The sequence below is a fragment of the Alosa pseudoharengus genome, unplaced genomic scaffold, assembly GCF_046254945.1.
Source record: "Alosa pseudoharengus isolate Yale_2024_CS ecotype anadromous, Long Island Sound unplaced genomic scaffold, YU_APseudo_1.1 YU_APseudo_1.1_scf_17, whole genome shotgun sequence".
Classification (NCBI taxonomy): domain Eukaryota; kingdom Metazoa; phylum Chordata; class Actinopteri; order Clupeiformes; family Clupeidae; genus Alosa; species Alosa pseudoharengus.
This window is the reverse complement of record NW_027468640.1, coordinates 2796091-2808590: the sequence shown is the minus strand read 5'-3', so window position 1 is coordinate 2808590 and position 12500 is coordinate 2796091. Positions and strand designations below refer to the sequence as shown.

The window sequence follows — 12500 nt, the reverse complement described above, 5'->3', positions numbered from 1 at the left end:
ACCTCTTTGTCTTATACACCATTAACAAGCATTAACAAGCTGCTTGTTAACACTTACAACTGTTAACAAATATGCTTGTAAGTAACTTAAAAGGCTGCTTATTATCACTTACAAGCTGCATGTTAACAGTTAGTTAATGTTATTAAAGGATAACAACAGTTAACTAACTGTTAGTAATGAATTGTTAACTGCTTATTATGCACTGTTAATACCTAATAAGCACATGTTATTCTAAAGCGTTACCGATTTATGATATTGCTGATATTGTTTAGCTGAGTCATGGTATTACTGATAATATTTATCAGAGTTATGATATTGCTGAAATTATTTAGCTGAGCCATGGTATTACTGATAATATTTATCAGAGTTATGATATTGCTGATATTATTTAGCTGAGTCATGGTATTACTGATAATATTTATCAGAGTTATGATATTGCTGATATTGTTTAGCTGAGCCATGGTACTACTGAGGTTTGCTAACCTAAGTGAACAATGAGCGCAACCCTTTATGTTCCTCTCCTCCCCCCTCTCCCCGACCTCCCTTCTCCCCTCCACACCTCCCCTCTCTCCCTCTACCACACCTCCCCTCTCTCCCTCTACCACACCTCTCCTCCACCCCTGGTCTGGCTGCAGGTTACGGTGGTCCCCTGAAAGACGTCCCAACTGAGCGTTTCAACATCACATCCATCCCTCGCTCCTACCACTCGCCATGGCAACAAGCACTTAGCAGCGACCCTGCTCTGGCCGAGACGTTCCTCCCCCTCATCCCCGACCCTGAACCCAAGGCAGAGACACCCAGCTTTAAGAGCTTCAACCGGTGGGTCTCATATGGACGGCCAGTGGAGTGCTGGGAAGAGTTGGGTTAGAGGTGGGAAGGGTTGGGAAGAGTTGGGTGGTGTTGGGAAGAGTTGGGAAGAGTTGGGTTAGAGTTGGGAAGGGTTGGGAAGAGTTGGGTTAGAGTTGGGAAGGGTTGGGAAGAGTTGGGTTAGAGTTGGGTGAGAGGTGGGAAGGGTTGGGAAGAGTTGGGTTAGAGGTGGGAAGGGTTGGGAAGAGTTGGGTTAGAGTTGGGAAGGGTTGGGAAGGGTTGGGAAGAGTTGAGTGGTGTTGGGAAGGGTTGGGAAGAGTTGGGTTAGAGGTGGGAAGGGTTGGGAAGAGTTGGGTTAGAGTTGGGAAGGGTTGGGAAGAGTTGGGTTAGAGTTGGGTGAGAGTTGTGAAGAGTTGAGTGGTGTTGGGAAGAGTTGGGAAGAGTTGAGTGGTGTTGGGGAAAGTTGGGAAGAGTTGAGTGGTGTTGGGGAAAGTTGAGTGGTGTTGGGAAGAGTTGGGAAGAGTTGAGTGGTGTTGGGGAATGTTGGGAAGAGTTGAGTGGTATTGAGGAGAGTTGAGTGGTGTTGGAGGAATTGGGAAGAGTTGGGTGGTGTTGGGAAGAGTTGAGTGGTGTTGGGGAGAGTTGAGTAGTGTTGGGAAGAGTTATGTGGTGTTGGGTGGTATTGAGGAGAGTTGGGAAGAGTTGAGTGGTGTTGGGGAGAGTTGAGTGGTGTTGGGGAAAGTTGAATGGTGTTGGGGAGAGTTGAGTGGTGTTGGGGAGAGTTGAATGGTGTTGGGGAGAGTTGAATGTTGTTGAATGGTGTTGGGGAGAGTTGGGTGGTGTTGAATGGTGTTGGGGAGAGTTGAGTGGTGTTGGGAAGAGTTGGGGACAGTTGAGTGGTGTTGGGAAGAGATGTGTGGTATTGAGGAGAGTTGAGTGGTGTTGGGAAGAGTCAGGGCTGTACAGTGCGACATGTATGTCGCACATGCTACAAAAAAATAATTTGTGCTGGAAAGTGGAGAGTTTTCAACTGGAGAGTTGAGTGGTGTTGGGGAGAGTTGAGTGGTTTTGGGAAGAGTTGAGTGGTGTTGGGAAGAGTTGGGGAGAGTTGAGTGGTGTTGGGAAGAGTTGGGGAGAGTTGAGTGGTGTTGGGGAGAGTTGAGTGGTGTTGGGAAGAGTTGAGTGGTGTTGGGGAGAGTTGAGTGGTGTTGGGAAGAGTTGAGGAGAGTTGAGTGGTGTTGGGTGGTGTTGGGAAGAGTTGTGGTAGGGATGTAAAGGAGCTTGCACACTGCTCCAACAAACACCAACAAACTCCAACATTCTAAAGTTGGCAGCTGTTGTAAATAGTCTTTAGAATGTTCATAAAACCAACTGCCATTCCACACTGTGGTGTCTCCATCCAACAAACACACACACACACACACACACACACACACACACACACATACACATACACATACACACACACACACACACACACACACACACACATACACACACACACACACACACACACACTGCTCCAACAAACACACACACACACACCCACTGCTCCAACAAACACACACACACACACACACACACACACTGCTCCAACAAACACACACACACACACACACACTGCTCCAACAAACACACACACACACTGCTCCAACAAACAAACACACACACACACACACACACACTGCTCCAACAAACACACACACACACACACACACACTGCTCCAACAAACACACACACACACACACACACTGCTCCAACAAACACACACACACACACACTGCTCCAACAAACACATACACACACACACACACACACACACACTGCTCCAACAAACACACACACACACACTGCTCCAACAAACACACACACACACACACACACACACTGCTCCGACAAACACACACACACACACACACACACACACACACACACACACACATACACACACACACACTGCTCCAACAAACACACACACACACACACACACACACACACACACACACACACAGACACACACACACACACAGACACACACACACACAGACAGACACACACACACACACACACAAACACACACACACACACACTGCTCCAACAAACACAGTCCACACTGTGGTGTCTCCATCCAACACACACACACACACACAGACGGCCGGCCCACACTGCTCCAACAAACACACACACACACACACACACACACACACACACACAGACTGCCGGCCCACACTGACGCAACTGTTGGTGTTTGTTGGAGTTTGTTGCTGTTTGTTGGAGCAGTGTGTGTGTGTGTGTGTGTGTGTTTGTTGGAGCAGTGTGAAACCATGCATTGGCTACAAATTGATACACACGTATGACAATTACAACTGCTTGAGAAAAACATAATTGCGATGCAACTACATTGTCCAAAAATAAATAAATAAGTAATGACTTAATAGCGTGCAACTTTACCAAAGATATATATGCATATATATATAGAGCTGAATATTATTTGGTAAAGTTAGACAGAGTTTAGTACAGCTGGATAGAGTTTAATAGAGTTGGATAGAGTTTGGTAGAGTTAGATAGAGTTTAGTAGAGTTGGATAGAGTTTGGTAGAGTTAGATAGAGTTTAGTAGAGTTAGATAGAGTTTAGTAGAGTTAGATAGAGTTTAATAGAGTTTGGATAGAGTTTAGTAGAGTTGGATAGAGTTTAATAGAGTTGGATAGAGTTCAGTAGAGTTGGATAGAGTTTGGAAGAGTTGAACAAAGTTGAGCAGAGCCGACGTAAGTGGGCCAGATCTATGTAGAGTTTTAAAATTTTTATATTGTAAGTGGGCCAGATCTATGTAGAGTTTTAAAATTTTTATATTGTAAGTGGGCCAGATCAATGTAGAGTTTTAATATTTCTATATTGTAAGTGGGCCAGATCAATGTAGAGTTTTAACATTTTTTATATTGTAAGTGGGCCAGATCAATGTAGAGTTTTAACATTTTTATAATGTAAGTGGGCCAGATCTATGTAGAGTTTTAACATTTTTATATTGTAAGTGGGCCAGATCAATGTAGAGTTTTAACATTTTTATATTGTAAGTGGGCCAGATCAATGTAGAGTTTTAACATTTTTATATTGTAAGGTTTTGTCCATTCAAGGTATCCTACAGGTTTCTGGTGAGCAGCAATATCTTTTGAGACTAGAAAGAGTAAAGCAGAGATTAGCCATCCAGCACCAGAGCTATAAGCTGACAGACCATTAGGGTCTTACCTCTACCACTCACCAATCACATGACTCTACCACTAACTAATCACATGACTCTACCACTCACTAATCACATGACTCTACCACTAACTAATCACATGACTCTACCACTCACTAATCACATGACTCTACCACTAACTAATCACATGACTCTACCACTAACTAATCACATGACTCTACCACTCACCTATCACATGACTCTACCACTCACCAACAGTGATGCCAGTAACACGTTACTTAGTAACGCGTTAGTCTATTTTGACCACTTTTTTCGGTAACTACTAATCTAACACGCTACTATTTACAAACCAGTAATCAGATTAAAGTTACTTATCTAAATCACTGTGCGTTACTATTTTTGTCATTTTCCTTAGTAAAAAGATATATTCTTTGCTTTCTTCTTGTCTCGGGGATTAACGTCATGTAGGCTATGCCAACCTTTTCAGCATGAGGACAACTCACGTGTAAAACCACAAACGTAAACAACAATGGAGGGAGGAGAGAGATGCACGTTTTATCTATACAGTCATTATTTTGAGTTTGTGTCAGCTAAACATGACAACATTAAGGTACATTGTACATTCTGTGCTGGCGACAAAGTGCTGTCTAGCTAGACATCCCAAGTCTCCCGAAGTTTTGGGAGTCTCCCACATATTGATATCCTGACGCCCACAAATTACATAAAATCTCCCGGAACCTAGAGCGAACAAGAGCACGCAAGCCAGACCGGACTTCGCGTGTGCATATGAGTTTAACGCGCACACAACGGAGAGGGAGAGAGAGGAGTGGTGCGTGTGTGCCTGCAAGCGCATCCAAGACAGAGAGCATCCTGGTCTGTTTTGCTAAATCAACCAATCAGTTTTCAGTGTAGGTGGGCTTATATCTCTTTTCTCCTGAACTTAATTAATCAGTTCAGTTAGTGTATCTAGGAACAGGAGTGTCATGGCAGAGTCAGTGCCCCTCAAAAAGGAACATTTAAGACCCATTTCACATCAGACTACACAAAAGTGTACCCAATTGTCTCATAAGAGTAAAACATAATGATAGTATTGCACACTGCACTGTTTGTAACAGTGACTTTAGCATTGCTCACGGCGGGTTAAATGATTGCAAAAGACTTGTTGAGGTGAGTTTAACAAGTGTAATTTCATTTGCATATTACTCAGGCCTATACTAGATGGCTAGTTGCCAAGGCTACATGAAAAGGCCAAACTACCAAAATCTACATATTTTACTATCACAATTTCTATCAATAGGCCTTCCTTATTTGGTGTACTGACTAGACATTATAGAACAAACATCTGCATTTCAGTATCTAAATAGGTTAGGTTGGGATGTCTGCTACACATTGTTAAAAAGCACTTCCAGTATAGTGAGTATTGGCAAAACCGGTTATCATTTTTATGTTGAGGCGTTGGGGGTGTTGTCGGCAGCTGCTGAAAGTAACTAATAAAGTAACTTGTAATCTAACTTAGTTACTTTTAAAATCAAGTAAATCAGTAACTAAGTTACTTTTTAAAGGAGTAATCAGTAATCAGTAGAGATGTCCGATAATATCGGCCCACCGATATTATCGGCCCGATATTAGCATAAAAATGTAATATCTGTTAATATCGTTATCGGATTTTTTTTGCCTTAAAACCGATAAAATAATGCTTGCGTTACACCCAAATAGTGCCTATGCGCTCCTGAAGCGTTTACCGGCGCACAGATGATGACCTCATCAAGCTGCGTCTTGAAGCATACAAACAAGCGTGGATGGCTGCAGTAACAAACTTGCTCGCTCTGTTTCAACATTATGTCTGTGGTTTGGAATTGGCCATGGCCGTCGTAGCCCCTTGAGTTGGCCGTGACGCCCCTTTGAAAATCAGAGGTTTACAGGCCACGGTGGCCTTGGTGCCCCCTTCTTTAAATATTCTGCTTTGCGTCCTACTAATCTATGGCCAAATTACGCAGTGGAGAAAGTGACAGCGCAAGAAAGTGCGTCCAAATTAACCCATTCTTCTCAGTTGAACTACTCGCGAAGTAGCCTACTCATCACACAGACATCACAAGTATCACATGAAAGAGCTTTTTCTCAGCTTTTAAATGATGTTAGCCGCTAATTGCTGTGGTGAACGGTTCGCGAGAAAAGTAAATAATACCATTCAATCATAAATTCTACTGAAGGTTTTGCGTCCATCTCCCTATCCATTCATCTCGGTGGAATACTTCAGATCCCTTCGTTTAACATATGACAAACCATATATCAGAATAAACAGCAGACCTTACCGAACAGAAAGGTGTACATCAGTCCCCTGTACAGTTAGCCGTTCCAGACTAATCCCGTTTTGAATTTGCAGTAAATTTCAACATACATGGATGTCTCCAAATTTGGGATTTAAGTTTTACACTGTGTTTAAATTGTTCCACATTATTTCATAACGGGCCAAATACAAAACAAATATTACAAATGTCGCCTAGATATCAGTAAATCAGAGGACAGCTGACTGTATGAGTTTGTGAAAGTAGCCTTAATGATCACAAAATGCTAAGCATGCATCTAGGCTATTTGAGTTTCTTAAAGCTGAGCTGTGCTTAAATTGTTCAATACATGATTTCATAACAGGCCAAATATAAAATAAATGTTAAATATAGCCTAGATATCTGAAAATATTAGATGATCAGATGATTTACAGTTATATGTAATATGTCATGTTTTATGTTTTTGTATACAGTGATGCAGGTCTACTGCAGTGAATACAACTTTGATCATTTTTATAGCCTACTACTGTATAGTTAACTTTGGCCTTGGTGCCCTGACATGTGGCCTTTGTGCCCCCCACCAAATATGCCCAACTGAAGGCCAAGTGGCCTTGCCCCTAAAATGGTGAAATTCCAAGCCTGATTGTGGATATGGCCCGTTATGTACTTCACCTCAAGCCTGAAGTATTTTTTGTAGCTCAAACAAATGTTTTCAAAATTGTGCAGTATAGTTGCTTGCCACATTGTAATTGACTCATATTTGTGCATTCATTCAATTAAGGTGATTGAGTTTTAGTTAAAGAAACAGTTCATGAAGCATCCTACAAATGCAGGCTCATTTTACACAGAAAAAGGGTAGCCTGTCATACACTATGCCTGTTATTTTAGTTGGCTTTACATTCTACTATGTTGCACATAGTTGTTCAGGTACAATGTTTTATCATTTGTGAAGAAGTCAAATTTGCCCTATTTGTTGTGGGCATTGTCAAGATTATCTCAGGGAGAGTGTAATCCAAACTGTTGTTTGAGACAATTAAAAAATAAAAAATAAACATGGCACTTTTTCCCTAAATTAAGTTGAAGTATTTTTCTTATTTTGCACAGACAATGTTAACATTTGGAAAGCCTTGTTGCATTCAAGAATGCATCCAGTGGGGCATCACAATAACATTAAGCATGTTGTGTTAATTCCACAACAGGAGATATGTGATGTTACCTAAATTAGTTTTGAGGAAAAATAACCCACATATCGACATCGGTATCGGCTGATATCGGAATCGAAATTTGAGAGTTGGACAATATCGGCATATCGGATATCGGCAAAAAAGCCAATATCGGACATCCCTAGTAATCAGATTACTTTTTCAAGGTAACTGTGGCAACACTGCTCACTAATCACATGACTCTACCACTCACCAATCACATGATTCTACCATTCACTAATCACATGACTCTACCATTCACTAATCACACGATTCTACCACCCACCAATCACATGACTCATCAATCACATGACTCGAACAATCACCAATCACATGACTCTACCACTCACTAATCACATGACCCTTATTGTGCTGTCATGTCTCAGTAATCACATGACCCTTATTGTGCTGTCATGTCTCAGTAATCACATGACCCTTATTGTGCGTTCATGTCTCAGTGTTGCCGTACCGTTTGGGGGTTTTGACCGCGGTGCCAAGCTGCCCGTCCCTGCGCCCAAAAGCGGCGTGTCGAGCGGTGGCGTGAGCCCTGTGCCCCCCGTGGTGCCCGCGGAGACCATCACCCTGCGGCCCACCTTCAACCGCGCCGCGCTGGGCTGGATCTCCGCCGGAGAGCCACTGGTGCTGCCCAGAGTTGCGCTGGACGTCGAGGACGCCGCCGCTCCACCGCTCCACATCCCCGAGTCCGACGACCTCTAAGGCCCGCACACACACCGAGAGTGTGTGTGCCTGCTCCAGTCTCTCAAGGGTGCAGTGACCTCCGCCAGCCACCAAGTGGCAGTGTGTTTTGCGCCCCTGCGCCCCAGCTGACGCATGCTAAAGGTAACCCTCCGCAGAGCTAGCCTGAGCACTGGCCTGGGGGCTGCCGCGTGTTTGCTTCCTGTACATAGATGTGTGTGAAGACCAGCACTTTCTGTGTCCAACACTTGAATTGATCGTTTTCTAAGCCCAAATTAAACGCCAAGCCAGACATTTGAATTGATCGTTTTCTAAGCCCAAATTAAACGCCAAGCCAGACACTTGAATTGATCGTTTTCTAAGCCCAAATTAAACGCCAAGCCAGACACTTGTGTGTGTTTCACTCTTATGTGTGTTTTTCTCTCTGGTTTTTAAGCATCACTGGGTTCATCCTCATGTTGAAATGTTAGTTGATAAATGCTTTTAAATGTATGTGATGCACAAATGTGTGCATGCACACACACACACACGAGGAGGGAAGGTTGTAAGTGCATACACTGTGTGTCTCTGTGTGTGTGTGTGTGTGTGTGAGTGAGAGAGACAATATACCTGTGTGTGCAGTCTGTGCATACCTCATGGTTACTCTCCAAGCTTACATCAAATCTGTTTCCATGACAGCACTAAGATTTGTGACGATGTTTTTCACTTCAGGGACAAACCACTTTTTTCACTTCAGGGACAAACCACTGGGTCTGATGAGGAAACACACCCAGACACACACACACTCACACACAAGCACATATATACACACAATCACACAAAGACTTTGACTTACACACAGACTTATCACCTCCTTCATCATATAAGAAGCGGTGAATAGAGGACTTACAACCAACCACCTCCCTATTCATGCAGCCCAGTGTGGTATGAATCCATTATTTGATGAAGAACTAGAATGCTAGAATGAACAGTGCAACACTACACTGACTTGTAACAATGTCACACTTTACCAACGTACACTGAAAACAACATTTTAAAATAAGTCCGAGCCCCCAATTAAAGTCATGACCAGTCGCACCGACTGTAGCTAAGGGGCACAGAGGTCGGCTCGATGTCTGAGTGTTTTACTCAAAATACATCTAACTGAGGTCGTAAATCTTCTGCCACTCACGGCCCTCAAACCCGCACACCTCCACACACACCGGCATGGGAGTCGAACGCTCCAAACATTTAGCTAAAAGCCCAGGCTTCCAACTCAGCGGTTAGAAGCGTTCTTAAGGTTAGGGCTGTGAGGATTTACACGGGCAACTAGCACGCTAGCTCAGTTCGCCTCCGTTACATACAGAACGATATAAACGCCATTTAGCAATGCAGCCCGACTCAAAGGTGATCGCTACCACCCAGAGCAGCAGACAGGCCTCAGCTTTATAAGACAGACACCTGACACCTGTGCAGGTGAAACATAGCTTAGGTTTATAAGACAGACACCTGACACCTGTGCAGGTGAAACATAGCTTAGGTTAATAAGACAGACACCTGACACCTGTGCAGGTGAAACATAGCTTAGGTTAATAAGACAGACACCTGACACCTGTGGGGTATACTACGAAGCACGTTAGACATATCTAGGCTATGTAGACATATCAAGGCTTGACAAAGCCTTGACTCAGGGGTATACGTTAAGTGATACTACGATAGCAGTTATGTGATATATTTGTCAAACTAGGCTTTCAGTTCAGATCTGTGCGCGTTCTCGGTGTTGGGATGACTTTGGCCAATCGTGAAACGTGGAGACGCACAAGACCGCCTATATTAAAAAACAATTACTTCCGCATTTATGAGCGATACTGTAATCTACACTGCGGTCATTTTTTGTGTCTAGCCTATGACATCAAATAAATCCATTGTCATCAGTTGTTGTATGGTATGCACGTCCATAGTGGGATATTTGCACGCACAGCACTATTAAAGCGCATTCGAGATCCAAAATGTTAGTAGAGGCGGAGCTCCACCTGTAAGATATATGACAGAATCCTACATGTGAGATAACTTCGTTTTTAAGACAATTGATTGGTCAGTGTGCGGTAGATTACACGATTTGAGCTATAACTTAGCACATAACCTCCTCCCGACCAGGTTTGGTTGACAGCATAAAATGCCATGGTGATATAGCGACACTAAAACAAATCCACTTTCGTGTCACAGCATACCCTAGCTTTGAGCGCAACATACCTCGCTAACCCACTAATCGAGATTCGTAGTACACCCCACTGTGCAGGTGAAACATAGCTTAGGTTAATAAGACAGACACCTGCACAGGTGAAGAGTAGAAAAAAATAGAAATAAATGATGCAAGCCACTAGCAGGGGGAAGCTCAATAACATGTTCCTTTAACACTTATAGGGACAGAGGAACATAACACTCACACGCACACACACACACACACACACACGCACAGTGTTGCAGAAGGTGTGTTGGAATGGAAGATGCAGCAGTTGGAGTGATGTCCCAGTCAGATGGAATGATGTTCTAGACGGAATGTTTTCCAGACAGAGTGATGTCACAAATGGAATGATGTTCTAGACAGAATGTTTTCCAGACAGAGTGATGTCACAGGGGGAAAGATGTTCAAGCCGGAATGCCGTTCCAGCTCTTATAAGGCTCACTGTTCTTCCTGCCTCGCAGAAAGAAGCTTTCTCTGACTTACAATGTTATTCTAGACACATGCCACCGGCCGGGCCTCGACAGGAAATACCCCTCAATTCAGGCCGTCACATGACCCCCTGCTCCACTTCGCATTCCTCGCCACTGTTCCGCCTCTGTTGGAATGCCCGGCAGTCCAGCTCCGGAACACAGCTGCTTATTGAACACGGAATTCCTCACGCAAGGAGCCAGACATGAAAGAGTTCTGTGTGTGTGTGTGTGTGTGTGTGTGTGTGTGTGTGTGTGTGTGTGTGTGTGTGTGTGTGTGTGTGTGTGTGCGTGCGCGCGTGTTCGTGCATGTGTGTGTGTATATCCTGTACCCAGGGTGGGTTGTGTTGCCTCTCTGATCTCATTGTACTTGGTCTCAGTGGGGCAAGAGGAAGCATGGTGGGGCAGAAGAATGGAGAGGCAGAGCAGAAGTGTAGAGGGTAGAAGTGAGGAGGGGTAAAAGTGTGGAGGGGTAGAAGTGTGGAGGGGTAGAAGTGTGGAGGGGTAGAAGTGTAGAGGGTAGAAGTGTGGAGGGTAGAAGTGAGGAGGGTAGAAGTGTGGAGGGGCAGAAGTGAGGAGGGGTAGAAGTGTGGAGGGGTAGAAGTGTGGAGGGGCAGAAGTGAGGAGGGGTAGAAGTGTGGAGGGGTTTGCCCCTGGCGGTGTGGTGCAGGCTTTTCTGAGATAACAGCTACCTCGTGGTGACCAAGGGCGGGGTCCCAGGGGCAGTAGAATAGGGCAAAAATGCACCTCCACCCACTGAGCGCTCTGTTGCCATGACGACTTACCCAACATGAACCTCCCTCAGCAGTCTACTCAGTACAAGTGTTATGTTTTACACACCCTGCAGAAATGTAAGTATTAGTCCAAGTCTCTAAAGAGATAATTGTAGAAGAAGAAGAAGGAGGAGAAAGTGAAGTGGAGGAAAAGGTGTTAGAACAACACTGCAGTGCCTAACAACAACATGTCTCTTAAAGGGGACCTCTGGTTTAACAACAACATGTCTCTTAAAGGGGACCTCTGGCCTAACAACAACATGTCTCTTAAAGGGGACCTCTGGTTTAACAACAACATGTCTCTTAAAGGGGACCTCTGGTTTAACAACAACATAGAGGACCTCTGGTTTAGCAACAGCATAAGTCTCTTAAAGGGGACCTCAGGTTTAACAACAGTGTATGTCTCTTTAAGGATGATAACAAGCGGACAGGTTCATTTAGGACCAACCTATGCATGTACCATAGCTCTCTTAAAGGAGAATTCCGGTGTGATATTGACCTAAAGTGTATTGAAACATGACACATGAGTGTGAACGTATGTCTCATAGCCCATCTCGGCTTGTCCCCTGCACTCCAAAATCTGGCGCTAGTTAGCCGATGCTACCAACAGCTTTTTCAATTGTGGTGCTTCGGCATCGGGCTAGCCATGCAAATAAATCACTGTTTTACACCATTTACGAGGCTCAATGTATCTCCACACTTCATTGGTAGACTTCCGAGGGCCCTGACATTTAAAACGAGACATTGAGAACTTTGAAAAAGCACTGGTAGTTTACTTACAAGACGATTTATACAGACAGCTCTTCACGAAGTTTAGCGTTTGCAGCCATCTTGAATTTAGTCACGAT

General features: G+C 44.0%; 1 protein-coding gene across 1 annotated transcript in view; it reads left to right on the top strand.

Annotated features, from left to right (window-relative positions):
* The window catches only part of myoz2a (myozenin 2a), a 23524-nt gene extending 15315 nt beyond the window's left edge, over window positions 1-8209 (top strand). Inside the window, exons 5-6 of the mRNA XM_076289554.1 lie at window positions 636-819; window positions 7951-8209. Coding sequence (XP_076145669.1) covers window positions 636-819; window positions 7951-8209 — 443 coding nt within the window. The remainder of the gene's footprint in view (window positions 1-635; window positions 820-7950) is intronic.
* Window positions 8210-12500: the final 4291 nt, after the last annotated feature.